Here is a 14,596-nt window from a genome sequence, read left to right as displayed (position 1 = left end):
CGCTCCACCGATCGAAAGCACCCAATGCTTTTTTGCTCACTTACAATGCGCTCACACATGCATCCACTCTGAGTTCCTGTGCTCTCAGCTTCTCTCTCTTAAAACTCTCCACCGCAAAGCCGAGCTTTTCGAAGGGCTCGGCGCTAGCTGACCTAAACGACGGCGGCATTTAGTATTGACCTTTAACTCTGTGAGAGTGCTTCTTCTAATGTTCAAGCTCCAATTGCAATAATTCGAAGCATTCTTAAAAACGAAAATTAAACGGAATTAAAATTGTGAAAACTAAAAGTTTTTGATATTTGTTAGCGCCGTTACAACATTTTGGTCCTTCGTGCCGGAATACAAATAAAATTAAATATTTATTAAACGCTCTTTTGTACAAGAGTTACAAAATATTTAAGAATATTAAGTGAACAATTATCCAATGACATTTATTGCTGGTTGAATTGTGAATTGTGATAAAAAATAATATTTTACTTTTTGTTTTTCTATTAACTGCAAAAACATAGTTTTTTTTTTGTGTTACCTCTAATTGTTACTTCTCTCCAAAGCTCAAACTAAATAAATTTACCAAAAAATATACCATCTGTATTTTTATTTGTAAAACAATTCACAAAATTAAAAAAAAAGAAACAATAATACAATTTTTTTTGTAAATACAACATGCTTATTTTGGTAATTCAATGTAATAAATTTCCCAAGACCTACATTCATTAAATGACCATTGAAATATTTATTTTTTTTTTAATAAAACACATTCGAATTTCTTAACCATTTCTCGGTGTATTTGTTACTCAAGATATTCTCATTTATTTAGTGTTTGCACCATTAAACATTGGCTTCAACATTATGTACAATTTCGTTTATTGTGACTTGAGTGTAACATATAAAACGAATGCATAGAGCATACACACCGCTCACTCACTTCATCTTATTGTATAAGTTTCATTCATTAATCCATGTACTGGGTACTGGGTTCCTTAACAACTAGCTCTATTACTGTTCTCTACAATATTGGGTTAGCCATCCATATGTTGCAATTTATAAATACAATTTTTACATACTTTATGTAGCCTCCACCCCATTAAATGCTGAGGTATTTAACTAAATAAAAACAACGATTATTTTTTACGCCTAAATTTTGATTTTGGCCTAAATTTCGGCGGCGATTGACTCTCCGAAAATGCTTTCCATTTCGAACTCGAACTGGCTATCGATCATATATCAGTCTCGTCATTGGCTCCATTTGCCTCGCGTAGCGTCACAAATTTCTGCAGCTTAACGTTCTCCTTGTTATTATTGCGTAACTTTCTTCGCTCACGCTTCTTGTCAATTGGCCCATTGACTTGGAAATTATCGCTTTGGAATGGTATGGTGTACTCTGTTTGAAATGCGTTTCCTCCAGTTGCTGGCGTCGCTGTTGCTGCTGTTGTTGCTGTTGTGGTTGCTGCAGCTGATCTCTGATCTTTATCACGAACTTCATTAGTTTGGTCCGCATCTGCTTTGGACTCAGCTGTGGCGTCTGTTTGTGGATTGTATTGGCCTGCAAATGTAATTTAAAGTGTAAATGAAAAATCTGTCAAGTTTAATGGGTTAGAATTAGTCATTTACCTTTGGCACCAAACATCTCCGCGTGCACTTTCATCGCATTGCGATTTCTGCCTCGTTTACGCATATTCATGCGCAACGCCGCCACTTTGATGGCCTTGCCACCCGACTTGCCCCGTTTCGAGGCGGTGCTATTGCTGTTGCTGCCATTGGACATGGTATCTGATGTGGCAGGTTCGGATTTTATCGTTGGCGTCTCGTCCTCAACTGACGGCAGCGGTTCTGGCGTCAAGGTTGACGATGCAATTGGACTGTCAGTATTGTTAAGTCTTCCCGGATTGCTTTCGGTATCGGATTGATTGTTCATGTAGATGGCACCCAAGTCTTCATCTTCATCCTCTTCATCGTCTTGATCGATAATTTCAATCTCATCAGCCTCATCATCGGACAGTGCACTTCTCAGCATTATTTCCGGACCTCCGCCATAAATGCCATGCAAAAATCGCCAAAGAAGCGAATTGAGCTGGGCGTAATCCGAGCCAGCGCGCACGCAACTGATGGCTGAGCCATTATGCGAATTGGTGTCGGCAATGCCTTCGTTGTTAATGGGTCCCGGCTCCTTGTGGGTTATGCCGCGCGAGAATTGCTGCCACGCACGAAGCCAAGGCATAGCAATTGCATAGATGGCCGTTGTGTCCAACTCATTCTGCAGTCCATTGTATTTGGTAAAGACGGCCAGCTCGTAGAGCTGTCGGCGAGATAGCGCATCTGCGGCACGCTTACAAATCTCACACTCAAACATTATATTCACAGCGGGGCCACCACCGAATCGGTTGTACAGGAAATCCCATAACGGCTGGGGAATGGGCACAGCAATTTGACTAATTAGCGCTGCTTTGGAATGTAGAATGCCGCCGTGTGGACAAAGCATTTCCTGATTATTGATTGGCCCCGGCTCCGAAAATGTGGCCAGCCGTGATAGCCACTCGCGTGTCACATAGAATTGTATATCGCCTTCGTATAATGGATTTGCTGTTGACAAATTGATGGCTTCTTCGCGCAGCATTTGCATTTGTGGATTGTGTTTTTGGTAGAATAGCACATAGGCCTGACAGTTCTGGACCACTTCGGGCGAAACTTCCGTCACGAATTGATCATCAAACTCATACCAGCGTCCATTGAGAGAATTACGTGCATAGCACGTATAATGTCCGCCTCCAACGGTGCCATGATGACAAATAACCGAGCACAGATTGTAGGTGGGCACTTGCGATTTGCAGTTTTTGTCTAAGTACGGCCGCATGTCGAACCCTTCGAGAGGGAAATACACATATGACGATATCTTTGAGCTGTAGGACAGATCGTGTCGGAAACGCTTTAAGTGAATGCACAACACCTCCGGTAAGTTGAGTACGCGCGAATACTTGATGCCCGTGCGCAACTTATTGCAACGTTCGCAGCTGTAATCGAAATGAATAATTTATTACAATTCAAATATAATTTAGTAGCATTTCTTACCTATACATATTGTCGCCTTTCAACTCGTCGGCACTAAAGAAGCTGGCCATGCAGTCGTAGAGCGTTACAGAAGGTCCAAATAACCAAGATCGCACCATGTTCCACATCCACGATATCCAACCTTCGTTGCTGCGCGCCGTTGCCAAGTCGGCGGCATTTAGACTTTGCACGCTCAGACTGTGTGTCTGATGCAGCACATTAAGAAAGTCTCGATTGGGTATGGGCAGCGATAGATCCTGGAATGTTTCCTCTCTTGTCGAGATGCGATCACACGTTAAACACTGCACTGACGACAACAGTTTGCCATCGAACACATCACTGATAATTGAGCGTGCCGCCTCCACTTGCTTGGACTCTTGAGAGGTCTTTGGACTCTGCTGTTGTTGTCCACCCGACGCATCCGATACGGGATTGCTGCTGCTGCTGAGACGCTGAGGTGCCGCAAAGTAATCGGTTCGCATTAGCACTTCGGAGGAGCGTTCTGAAATGCTGCTTTCACACGTATCATATTCGCTCTCCGATGCTGTGGGTGTATTGCATGCTTTTGGCTGCTGCTCATCGTCACAGTTCTCATCATCGTCAGTTTCACTCGCTTGTTGCTGCACTGGCTGAGGTGGCGTTTGCTGTTGGGGTTGTTGTTGTTGAACTGGTGCGTTTATTTGCTCTGTTAGCTCCTCATGCAGCTGGTCCATAAAGCAGCGTAGGAATTCTTGTGTGTCATGCTGCTGGTAGCCTCGAAACATTGGATGAACCGAACGAATGCCATACAAAATGCCTCGCGGCGCAATATTATCTACAAATAAAAGTACAATATGAATAAGCTTATGATTCATAGCGAGAATTCTACGATGTATTATACCTCTTGACTCGTCGGCTTGCATCCATATTTCTTGCATCAGACGCTGATAACTTTTGGCTAATCCAGCTACCTTGGAGCGAGGTGTGCTCGCAATGTGCTCAACAATCTCACTGCAGTTGATGAAATAATGTGTCACAGGCGATAGGTTGCTGAGAGCCTGCAGTGCCGAATTCATATAACACGTATTCGCAATATTTTGCAGACCCACAAGGCCTGTTCCAGAACCTGTGGCATCATCTTCGAGGCTGTCGTCACGCTTGGCAAGTGAATTCAACGAATAACTGAATAGCTTCTCTTTGTCATGGTAGTTCATGCTGCGTCGTTCCATGTTGCTGCTGCTGGTCTAGGGTAATGAAGTAGTAATGTGATAATAGTGCAAAGGTAATAAAAACGAAAGTCATGTAAGAGACGCTTTCATACCGTTTGATCCAAGTCCAATTCAGTGCAGCTGCAGTGCTTGCTATCAATATGCGAACATTTTTGTGAACTATTAAAACTTAAACTCATTATTTGCTTCGCCTTTGAATGATTTATTTATTGCATTTAATTGAGAATTTAGATATTCGTTTTTTGGTTGGTGCTCTGTGGACACAACGCGAAGGTAAATGAATTCTTCATTGACCAGATACGTTACTGGAAGAACGTAGCTTCCAGGGCATGGGAGACTGGCCGATGACTCCCTCCACGAATTTATTTAGGACAAACAAAACAACCGAGGCCTTTAAAAACTAAAAAAATTGTTTTTATGCCTTCAGACAGTTCTCTTGATTATAGAGATGGGCGATAACTGCACACGGTTACTTGGTCACGAGCTGATATGTAACAATAGGGAAGGTTAAAATAAATAAGCAATGACATGCACATATTTGAATGAATCAATTAATTTTGAGGTGTTCTTAATAGCACAAATGACATTAAGCACTGGACATTATGCTTAAATAATTAATGGGATCCAAAAGTCACACTAATATTATCGGGACCATTCATATCGACGTTATGACATCTCTAGCGTGACTTTACATACTGTTGAATGTGTGCGCAATTTTGAGATGCTCTTTCGAATTGACAACAATATTCAAAATCGATTAACGCATTCGATTAAAGTACTCTAACATCGATTGTATGTGGGAAATTAATCAGAAACGGTAAGATGTATTTCTTGATTTTAATTTAAATATCAAAATGTAGTTTAAATTAGAATATGTCGAGCGGCAATGAATGTTCAATTAATAATAACGAGATAACTAAAATGTATCTGTTGAGTTTGAATAGAATAATAAAATATTGTAAGAATATAGAAGTCAAACACAATTCAAAAAGTGTCCCCTTTGTTTACTTGATTTGCACATTGCACCATATCTAATAAAGTGTACCCAAGCTAATATTTGTACCACTTGTATATTTAGTATATTTTCCAACATAAATTAGTACATTTAAAATCCCAATCGCGGTCACGCTGTACCGAACGATTCGATACAACTAGTATACACAAAAGGTTTAAAATAAGTACTTTTCTTGTGAGATAAACAGCAAAGTGTGAGAAAGGGTATTAAATTGGCAACTTAAACGCAAAGTTCCATCTTACAAATCGTGCAATGGAGCCCATATTATAGTTTTGCGTGCGTCGGCTGCTGGAAAACGGTAACAACAGCCCTGCCCTATTGCTAATGCTTCCCCCCTTGTGTAACAGCCCTGTTTTTTTTGAGTGCTCTTTTACTCCTGCTTGGTGTTGCTTGCATAGGACCCAAAAGTGAAAACCTTCCATTGCACTGATTGGAAGTAGTCTTAAATCGAGAAGTGAATAAAGCATGATTGCAATTCAATCGGTGTAACTATGGAACAAAGCCGATGCTCACTGTGAGCAACATTATATTTGTAATAGTCTGAATACTATCAACCATACTAGCGGTTTTGAAGGACTACTGTACTCCAAGCAATTCACGCTCATGTAAAATGTATTTCTAGTGGTTTCAGTGAAACTCGACAAATTGCACACACACAAAATACTGCACATACATTACACACGCAGTCAGCAAACGCGAGGTCAATAAGTTGGAAAAGATAAGCAGGATCATGACCTTGGAAACGCAACCGGTTGGCGGCGGGTTGTGCGATGGCAAGATTGCTGGGTTATATGATCTGGAGGAGACGCTGGGCTCGGGTCACTTTGCGGTCGTGAAGCTGGCCCGGCATGTATTTACGGGTGCCAAAGTGGCAGTGAAAGTTGTGGACAAAACCAAGCTTGATGAGGTCTCTAAAGCGCATTTGTTTCAAGAAGTTCGGTATGTCTTAAATATAACATATACACAAAATATAGAATTAGATTAAAACGAAATCAATTGATGTAGTTGCATGAAGCTGGTGCAGCATCCAAATGTGGTTAGACTCTATGAGGTCATTGACACACAAACTAAATTGTATCTGGTGCTGGAACTGGGCGATGGCGGTGATCTCTACGATTATATAATGAAGCACGATGCCGGCCTAAGCGAGGAGCTGGCCCGCAAATATTTCCGGCAAATACTTCGTGCGATCACGTACTGTCATCAGCTGCACGTAGTGCATAGGTAAGCTTAAAGCTAAAACACAATAATTATACATAATCTGGCACAGACAATAAATACGACACTTTACGTAATCCATTCGTGTTGAACGTAATCAGAGACTTGAAGCCGGAGAATGTCGTGTTCTTTGAGAAACTCGGACTCGTCAAGCTAACGGACTTTGGGTTCAGCAACAAATTCTTGCCTGGCCAAAAACTGGAGACATTTTGCGGCAGTCTCGCATATTCAGCACCAGAAATTTTATTAGGTGATTCGTACGATGCGCCCGCCGTAGGTAAGTTTTTGTTTCTCTTCGAGTATGTGTGTGTGTGCACATCACATGATAAGCTCTATTTTCATTATTGACATTATCTGTTAGATATTTGGTCGCTGGGCGTTATACTGTATATGTTGGTCTGCGGCCAGGCGCCTTTTGAGAAGGCCAATGACTCGGAGACGCTTACCATGATTATGGATTGCAAGTATACGGTACCATCGCATGTGACACAGGAATGTCGCAGCTTAATTGCCACCATGCTGGTTCGTGATCCCAAGAATCGCGCCACAGTCGAGGAGATTGCATCTTCTGCATGGCTAAAGCAAACAGATGAACCGGATTCGGTGGAGCACTCACTGCCTCTGGTGAGTCGGCAGCAGTTAAGTGAAGAGGATCATGCCTTTATTATACAGAAAATGATAAACGGAAACATTGCGTCCAAGGAAGAGATATTGCAGTAAGTAAACCACATATTTGACAAGCATTTCGATGGAAGAAGTATTAACCAATGTTTAATTTCATTGCAGAGCTCTGGATAAAAATAAGTACAATCATATAACAGCCACATATTTTTTGTTAGCCGAACTACGCTTGCGGAGGCGACGCGAGGAGGCGCAAAAACTAAAACTTAGCGAGGCTGGCTTAAAGTAAATAACAACATCATTTAATTATCCAAACATTAGTTTTCATTAATTGATTTCTTTTAGAATGGGAGACCTAAGTCGCAAACCCGCAGCCGATAAACCAAGTCCTACAGAAAATCCCAAAGTAGTTGTGCCTATTAGTATCAATGTAACACCAGCAACCCAGTTTGGTAATGACAATGCCAAGCCAGTGAGTAGAATATGTTTATATTAAACACCTGTTCATTATTAATAAATTATTTTATTTTAAAGGACAAACGTACGCGTAAATGTAGTATTGTGCGTGAGGAGGAAGAAGAGGAGTCGGCTAATGAGAGCTGTGGCGTAGGAAATGAATTAAAAGTAGACACATCTCGTCGTGAATCAATTTCCGATGGTCGCCTCAATCGTTCAGCGCTGGATCGCTCCTGTGCCTCGGCACCAGCTCCAGCCGCCGAAGTGCCAAGTAATGTACACACAAAGATTGTTGTGTCTAAGGATACGACGCTTGCTCAGAAGCTTAAGCAAATGGAGAAGTGTGCCAGGGTAGACGAAGACACAATAAGCGGCCTCAAGGAACTCGAAATCGGCAAGCTGAAACCATTACCCAGCAGCAGCAAGAATCCAGTCCTGACGCATCGCCGTACCAAACTAAATAAGATACGCACGCCATCGTGCAGCAGCTCCGAGGCGTCCGATGATGATACAAAGACACGTAACAAGAAGAAAATCAATAAGTTCGTTGGAGACACACCGATTAGATTTCGTATGCATCGCCGTGACTCACACGATGACTCTAGCGATTCGCAAGATCAATTGTATCCTCCACCAGGCTCGAATAGCAGTGGCGCCACTTTCATTTCAAATAGTAATTCGGGTGTAAGCGGAAAAAAGGAAGAACAAGGAAGTAAAGAGGTAATACGCGAAGTAATAGTTATATACAAACCACGCTTACAATTATCTACATTTACTTTAGCCAAATAAATCGGAAGAAACACGCAAATCGCACACACAAAAGAGTAGGAAACAGCACAAGGATCATGTTGACAAGCATTCGCATGGCGAAAAACAGCAGCTGGAAAATACATCACGACGAAGACGTATGCGCGAAAGCCAATCCCTAGATCGCATCACAGAGGCTCAAGAATACGAGTTGCGCCATCGCAACTATTTAAATGATGCGGCTGGAGGTGCTTCGACTGCATCAATGCAACAACATATCGAGCAAAGAAATTCATTGTTCAATTTAAACACATTCTCCGTTGCCGAAACTAAAGAAGAATATGACGAGGAGTCGGAATTTATTCCTGATTCCGTTACCACGGACCAAACTATGAACACATTGATTGCAGCCAAAGCAACTCTTCAGCAAAAGCAATATTTTAATGACACCAATTATAGTAAGAACTATAACAATAGTAGCAACAACATAAACTCCAACAACAACAATAACAACAAAAAGAAATCCAACGAAACACCAAAAGATATTTATAATCTAAAGTCAATCGAAGAGATCGATTTGATTTTGGAAGATAAAAGCCTTACCAAAGCAATACATGTTACCGGCTCTAAATGCTTTGTCACTATGAAGAAAATTCGAAGGCTAGGAAAATATTTTCCCGTAGTGAACTTTTCTTAATACATAGTTACCGTTAAACAGCTGCAAAGTGCATTCTAAATCTTAAATCGTAGAAAATATGTAGTAAATATGCATGTATGTATTTGTATAACAAGAATAAGAAACAAGTTATAAAAATACTTATGCAAACATTTAATATTAGTTGTAGCGTAATTTAATTTATTATGCAATCTTTAATTAGCAATAAAAAAGGCACATTTTTGACTATAATAATAATATAATAATAATGATAAACTCATTTAATGATGAGGAAAAGAACGTTGCCTAATCTCGAAACACCATTCGCACAATAGATTTCGTGCATTCCCCAATAAATGTTTGTATTCTATGGCGATATGTCTAAGTACCATATACAATCCAAGTCAAGTAAAATCAATAAAATATAAACCCAAACAGTATTTGATGAAAAGCCATAACATTTTTAAATTGACTTTAATTTTGCGCTTGCTTATGATATCGATACGGCAAGACTTTTAATCGATTACGATATTAATCGAAGCTGGTTCCAATGGAATAGAGATGGGTAGAGCAACTGCTGCTCGATAGCAACTGTAACGGTAACAGTTCGATACTTGAGTTAAGTAACAGGTACGTGATAAGTGCGCATCTCTATTATGAAATTTTTGTCGGGAAAAAATTGAAAATAATATTAAAAATAATAATAGGCAGAGCAAACTGTGTGGAAACTGTAGTCTTAAATTGCAATAATGTTGCGCATCTATCAGAACACATACCGGTAAGAAAAACATACGCGCCAACAATATCACGCCGGTTGGAATTTTTCATTGCCGATTTCGTCATCGCCTGTTTCTCCAATTGTCGAATTTGCACTTTTAGCCGAACTGCGAGAAAAGCTGTTGTTTACTCCGCGACGAAGGTTGTGTGCTGCAATCATTCCACGCTATGCAACATCACAAGCAATCCGCGTCGCACTGGTGGAGCTGGAGGTCACTGGGAGCAGCACAGTAATGGCAACAATCGCGGCCACGAGGAGTTTCTGCTGGGCGGTAATCAAGCGAGAGGCTGGACAATTCCGCCTAATTCTCGCGGCTATGGCATGTTGGTAGTACGAGTTCTTAAGGGAGCTCTCAAGTTGCGTTACCTTGTGCTGGGTGGAGCCATCGGTGGTGGCGTTTCATTGAGCAAAGTGAGTAAGCCGCGCCCCCAAATTTGCTGTTATTATATAATGTGAAAATTGCATTTTATATGCACGTGCAGAAATATGAGGATTGGAAGGAAGGCCTGCCCGATCTGAAGTGGCTCGAGGATGCACTGCCGCAGGGAGAGAGATGGAGTCAATTCTCAAGGAATCTCATTGAAGTAGGCAGCGTAGTGAAGAATGCCATTGACATCGGTGAGTCTTCCCTCATCCAGCGGGATTACGATCCGGGTCCTATATCGCCTTGTCTCCCTCTCTCTCTCTCTCACTTTAAATTGCCTTGAATTTGTTAGTTTATTCACAGGGTGTTTACAGGGTGTTCTTGCAATTTGCTAACTAAGCACTTTAATTAGCATACTTTTTTGTTCTAATCACAATTGCTGATTTTTATTTAAATTACTGATATAATTTGTAACTTGGCCTGCTTGTGAGCCCAGTTGATTGATTTTAAAAAATTTGTATACATTATTATACACGTGGTTGGCGGCACCGCCTAACGCTTAGTTTTGCTTGCAAAATGATATTGATGTTATTGGGGTTTGCTTGTAGATCCGAAGCTTAAGCAACTGGGCGAAGATAAATTGTCGGAATGGCGCTCTTGGTTCGATAATCGTCTGGACGATGCAATTGAAGCGGCCGATTATCAAGGAACTCAAATTGTCGAAAGTAGGTTACACACAATTTTCCAATTCAATGTGCTGAACATAAAGCATTTAAAGTGAGAGAATTTATGTTCGCCTTTCGTTTACCCAACTTTTCTGATTTCAACTAAAACTTAATATTCTTATTTGGTGTATTTGCAGCCAAGGAAGATATTAAGGCTAAGACAACGGTGGCTGCGCTTGGTATCTCTGTAGACGAAAGCCGAAAGAAATATGGTGAGTTTTGAATAGCCTTTCTATCTGCAAAGTAATGCTAATATTCTTTACCATCCTCAGATAAGCTACAGAGTCAGGTAGAAACGCTGCAAACGGAAATCATGAACGTACAAATCAAATACCAAAAGGAACTAGAGAAAATGGAAAAGGAAAATCGCGAACTGCGCCAGCAATACCTGATATTGAAAACGAATAAAAAGACGACGGCCAAGAGAATCAAGAAATCGCTCATCGACATGTATTCAGAGGTACTGGATGAGCTTTCTGGCTATGATACGGGCTACACCATGGCTGATCACTTGCCTCGCGTGGTTGTTGTCGGCGATCAGAGCAGCGGCAAGACATCCGTATTGGAATCGATTGCAAAAGCACGCATTTTTCCGCGTGGTAGCGGTGAAATGATGACGCGTGCACCTGTTAAGGTTACACTGGCCGAGGGACCCTATCATGTGGCTCAGTTCCGTGACTCGGACCGCGAATATGACCTCACCAAAGAGTCGGATCTGGCCGATCTGCGTCGCGAGGTAGAGTTCCGTATGCGTGCCTCTGTGCGTGGTGGCAAAACAGTCAGCAATGAGGTTATTGCCATGACAGTTAAGGGACCCGGCTTGCAGCGTATGGTGCTAGTCGACTTGCCAGGCATCATTTCGGTAAGATGATCATTTTATGATTTATAAAGCTTTATACATTTGTCTGTTTTTTCTTTCTTTAGACCATGACTGTGGATATGGCTTCCGATACTAAGGATTCGATTCATCAAATGACCAAGCACTACATGAGCAATCCAAATGCTATTATACTCTGCATACAGGATGGCTCTGTTGATGCGGAGCGTAGTAATGTGACGGACTTGGTCATGCAATGTGATCCTCTCGGTCGTCGTACTATATTTGTTCTTACCAAAGTCGATCTGGCCGAAGAGTTGGCGGATCCCGACAGAATAAGAAAGATTCTGTCGGGCAAACTGTTTCCCATGAAGGCATTGGGCTACTATGCCGTTGTGACGGGACGTGGACGCAAGGACGACAGCATAGACGCTATTCGACAGTATGAGGAGGACTTTTTCAAGAATTCGAAACTGTTTCAGTAAGTTGTTAACAAATTTAACTTGACCTCAGCTCATTGAATTGCTGAATTCCAGTCGTCGTGGAGTGATTATGCCGCATCAAGTGACTAGTCGCAATTTGAGCTTGGCTGTGTCGGATCGCTTCTGGAAAATGGTGCGTGAAACCATTGAGCAACAGGCGGATGCATTTAAGGCAACCAGATTTAATCTGGAAACCGAATGGAAAAACAATTTCCCCAGGTATGCAACAAAACGAATAACGAGAGATATAAATTCTAAGTACATGGATGTCCATTTCCAGGCTGCGCGAGTCTGGACGTGATGAGCTGTTCGACAAGGCCAAGGGCGAAATATTGGACGAAGTGGTAACACTCTCACAGATCTCAGCGAAAAAATGGGACGATGCCCTCACCCTCAAGCTGTGGGAGAAACTATCGAATTACGTGTTCGAGAATGTTTACTTACCCGCTGCACAGTCAGGTTCTCAAAGTAATATTCTGTAGTTATAAGTTTTAAGTTTGTAAGCCACGCCCACCCCATGCTGGGGCAGGAACGCATCAAGTCCATCACCATGAACGTATTGTGTTTGTGTGTTAGCAGCAAAAAAAATTCAAGTCGTTCCAATCGGGAATCACAAACTTCTAAACCAGTTTCGGCTCGCGCGCTTCTCTTCCCATTGAATCATGCGTATAATTTTAATTTGTGTACTCCCCAATTTAAATTTAATTAACATCGATTTGCGGGGCATAAAAGCAAAAATGTGATTCAGCAAGTTTTATATTTTTGTCACAGTCATATGCGAATGCGAATAAGGCGCGTACTTGCCGGAAAGTGTGATTTAAAGATTTACGTGACATGAGAAACACGTTTAACCCGAAATCTTCAATTAAGCTGCGTTAATTTGATCAATGAACACTAAAAAGGCAACTGTTTTTAATTAGTCAACATCTAAGCTATATTTCCAAAATGGATTGATCAAAATTTACTTAACATACATTAATGTCTGTGTTGTTGATCATTTCATCGCATCTATTTCTGTGCTATGTGATATCTTAGTTAATTAGTAGTTGAAATTAATTATTGCCAATTCTGATGGTTTTTTAGATTCGTTCAATACAATGGTGGATATTAAGCTGCGACAGTGGGCAGAACAGGCGTTGCCAGCAAAGTCAGTTGAGGCTGGATGGGAGGCATTGCAACAGGAGTTCATATCTCTGATGGAACGGGCAAAGAAGGGTCACGACCACGACGGTGTGTTTGATCAACTGAAAGCGGCTGTTGTCGATGAGGCTATTCGCCGACATAGCTGGGAGGACAAAGCCATTGATATGCTGCGAGTGATACAACTTAACACCTTGGAGGATCGCTTTGTGCACGACAAGGCTGAGTGGGATCAGGCGGTGAAATTCCTAGAGAACTCTGTGACCACTAAACTTGTGCAGACCGATGAGACGTTGGCGCAAATGTTCGGTCCGGGACCATGGACACGTTTCGCTTACTGGAAGTCGTTGACACAGGATCAGCAAAAGCGACGCAGTGTCAAGGGAGAACTTGACAAAATTCTCAAAAACGATGTGGTGTGTTCTAAAGAAAAATGTAATCCTGTAGACCATCGATTTAATTTCTATATTTGTATGCAGAAACATTTGCCTACATTAAGTTATGATGAGCTGACGACAGTGCGCAAGAATCTGCAGCGTGATAATGTGGATGTGGACACGGATTACATACGTCAAACGTGGTTCCCAGTCTACAGAAAGTATGTAGTGCTCAGTGACATAGTTCTGTATTGTTATTGATTATGTATTTGCTTTTAGACACTTCCTGCAACAGGCTTTGCATCGGGCCAAGGATTGCCGTAAGGCTTATTACCTGTACACACAACAAGGCACCGAGTGTGAGGTAAGTTTGCAGTGAAACGTTTTAAATTTCCTTGGGTAACATTTCTTTCCGTGATCAACAGATCTCCTGCAGTGATGTGGTGCTATTTTGGCGCATACAACAGGTGATCAAGGTGACAGGCAATGCGTTGAGGCAGCAGGTTATCAATCGGGAAGCGCGACGCCTGGATAAGGAGATCAAGGCAGTGCTCGACGAGTTCAGTGACGACGAGGAGAAGAAGGCACATCTGCTGACAGGCAAACGTGTGCAGCTGGCCGAGGAACTTAGTGAGTTGACCTCAAAAAGTGATTTATTTCCATGAAATAAAACGTTTTGTTTTGCAGTTAAAGTACGACAGATTCAGGAGAAGCTGGAGGAATTCATTAATTCATTGAATCAGGAGAAATAGAGTAAAAAGGGTGTGCCATGACCAAAGACACAACAGCGTTATCTATTTAATGTGTTAATTTAAGCTCAAAACCGGTTATATAATCACAGTCACGCATTGTTCATAACGATTTTCCTTACTATTTACTTAGTTATTACGCTTACTTTGTGCAGCAAAGAGTAATAAAAGATTGTTAGTTTGTATATTAGTTAAGTCA

At 41.5% G+C, this 14,596-nt stretch overlaps 3 protein-coding genes across 6 annotated transcripts; 2 read left to right on the top strand and 1 right to left on the bottom strand.

Moving 5' to 3' along the window:
* Positions 1 to 744: 744 nt before the first annotated feature.
* Positions 745 to 4,810, bottom strand: LOC117572422 (ubiquitin carboxyl-terminal hydrolase 20). Its single transcript, XM_034255226.2, has 5 exons — positions 4,346 to 4,810; positions 3,926 to 4,268; positions 3,067 to 3,859; positions 1,612 to 3,008; positions 745 to 1,543 (listed from the first exon to the last, which is right to left on the bottom strand). Exons 1-5 carry the CDS (start codon positions 4,430 to 4,432, stop codon positions 1,218 to 1,220), a joined length of 2,946 nt encoding a protein of 981 aa, XP_034111117.1. The 5' UTR covers positions 4,433 to 4,810; the 3' UTR covers positions 745 to 1,217.
* A 575-nt stretch (positions 4,811 to 5,385) lies between these two features.
* On the top strand, positions 5,386 to 9,405 carry LOC117572427 (SNF-related serine/threonine-protein kinase). The gene is made up of 9 exons (XM_034255251.2): positions 5,386 to 5,566; positions 5,891 to 6,207; positions 6,274 to 6,492; positions 6,588 to 6,763; positions 6,848 to 7,202; positions 7,273 to 7,392; positions 7,453 to 7,579; positions 7,642 to 8,283; positions 8,345 to 9,405. The coding sequence occupies exons 2-9, from the start codon at positions 5,999 to 6,001 to the stop codon at positions 9,005 to 9,007; spliced, it is 2,511 nt and encodes an 836-aa protein (XP_034111142.1). The 5' UTR covers positions 5,386 to 5,566; positions 5,891 to 5,998; the 3' UTR covers positions 9,008 to 9,405.
* Positions 9,406 to 9,601: 196 nt separating this feature from the next.
* Positions 9,602 to 14,582, top strand: LOC117572423 (dynamin-like 120 kDa protein, mitochondrial). 4 transcript variants are annotated; one of them, XM_034255228.2, is made up of 14 exons: positions 9,602 to 9,743; positions 9,845 to 10,154; positions 10,226 to 10,361; positions 10,716 to 10,832; positions 10,970 to 11,044; positions 11,105 to 11,694; positions 11,757 to 12,130; positions 12,186 to 12,350; positions 12,412 to 12,590; positions 13,215 to 13,687; positions 13,751 to 13,869; positions 13,928 to 14,012; positions 14,074 to 14,278; positions 14,336 to 14,582. In XM_034255228.2, the coding sequence occupies exons 1-14, from the start codon at positions 9,715 to 9,717 to the stop codon at positions 14,398 to 14,400; spliced, it is 2,922 nt and encodes a 973-aa protein (XP_034111119.1). In that variant the 5' UTR covers positions 9,602 to 9,714; the 3' UTR covers positions 14,401 to 14,582. The 4 variants fall into 4 exon arrangements, with proteins under 4 accessions (XP_034111119.1, XP_034111118.1, XP_034111121.1 ...); XM_034255227.2 differs by having other exon boundaries at positions 12,412 to 12,599; XM_034255230.2 differs by lacking the exon at positions 10,716 to 10,832.
* The last annotated feature ends 14 nt before the right edge of the window (positions 14,583 to 14,596 follow it).

This window comes from Drosophila albomicans, chromosome 3 (assembly GCF_009650485.2).
Source record: "Drosophila albomicans strain 15112-1751.03 chromosome 3, ASM965048v2, whole genome shotgun sequence".
Taxonomy (NCBI): domain Eukaryota; kingdom Metazoa; phylum Arthropoda; class Insecta; order Diptera; family Drosophilidae; genus Drosophila; species Drosophila albomicans.
The sequence above is the reverse complement of the archived record's forward strand: the minus strand, read 5'-3'. Positions and strand labels throughout refer to the sequence as shown.

Excerpts from the sequence above, each read along its gene's own strand:
- LOC117572422 (XM_034255226.2), bottom strand. The coding sequence starts at position 4,432 with ATGAGTTTAAGTTTTAATAGTTCACAAAAATGTTCGCATATTGATAGC. Across the intron at positions 3,009-3,066 it reads AAAGGCGACAATATGTATAG|CTGCGAACGTTGCAATAAGT; the intron begins GTAAGAAATGCT and ends TTTCGATTACAG. Across the intron at positions 1,544-1,611 it reads GGAGATGTTTGGTGCCAAAG|GCCAATACAATCCACAAACA; the intron begins GTAAATGACTAA and ends TTACATTTGCAG.
- LOC117572427 (XM_034255251.2), top strand. The coding sequence starts at position 5,999 with ATGACCTTGGAAACGCAACCGGTTGGCGGCGGGTTGTGCGATGGCAAG. Across the intron at positions 6,764-6,847 it reads GTACGATGCGCCCGCCGTAG|ATATTTGGTCGCTGGGCGTT; the intron begins GTAAGTTTTTGT and ends ATTATCTGTTAG. Across the intron at positions 7,580-7,641 it reads GTAATGACAATGCCAAGCCA|GACAAACGTACGCGTAAATG; the intron begins GTGAGTAGAATA and ends TTTATTTTAAAG.
- LOC117572423 (XM_034255227.2), top strand. The coding sequence starts at position 9,715 with ATGTTGCGCATCTATCAGAACACATACCG. Across the intron at positions 10,155-10,225 it reads GTGGCGTTTCATTGAGCAAA|AAATATGAGGATTGGAAGGA; the intron begins GTGAGTAAGCCG and ends ATGCACGTGCAG. Across the intron at positions 10,833-10,969 it reads AGGAACTCAAATTGTCGAAA|CCAAGGAAGATATTAAGGCT; the intron begins GTAGGTTACACA and ends GTGTATTTGCAG.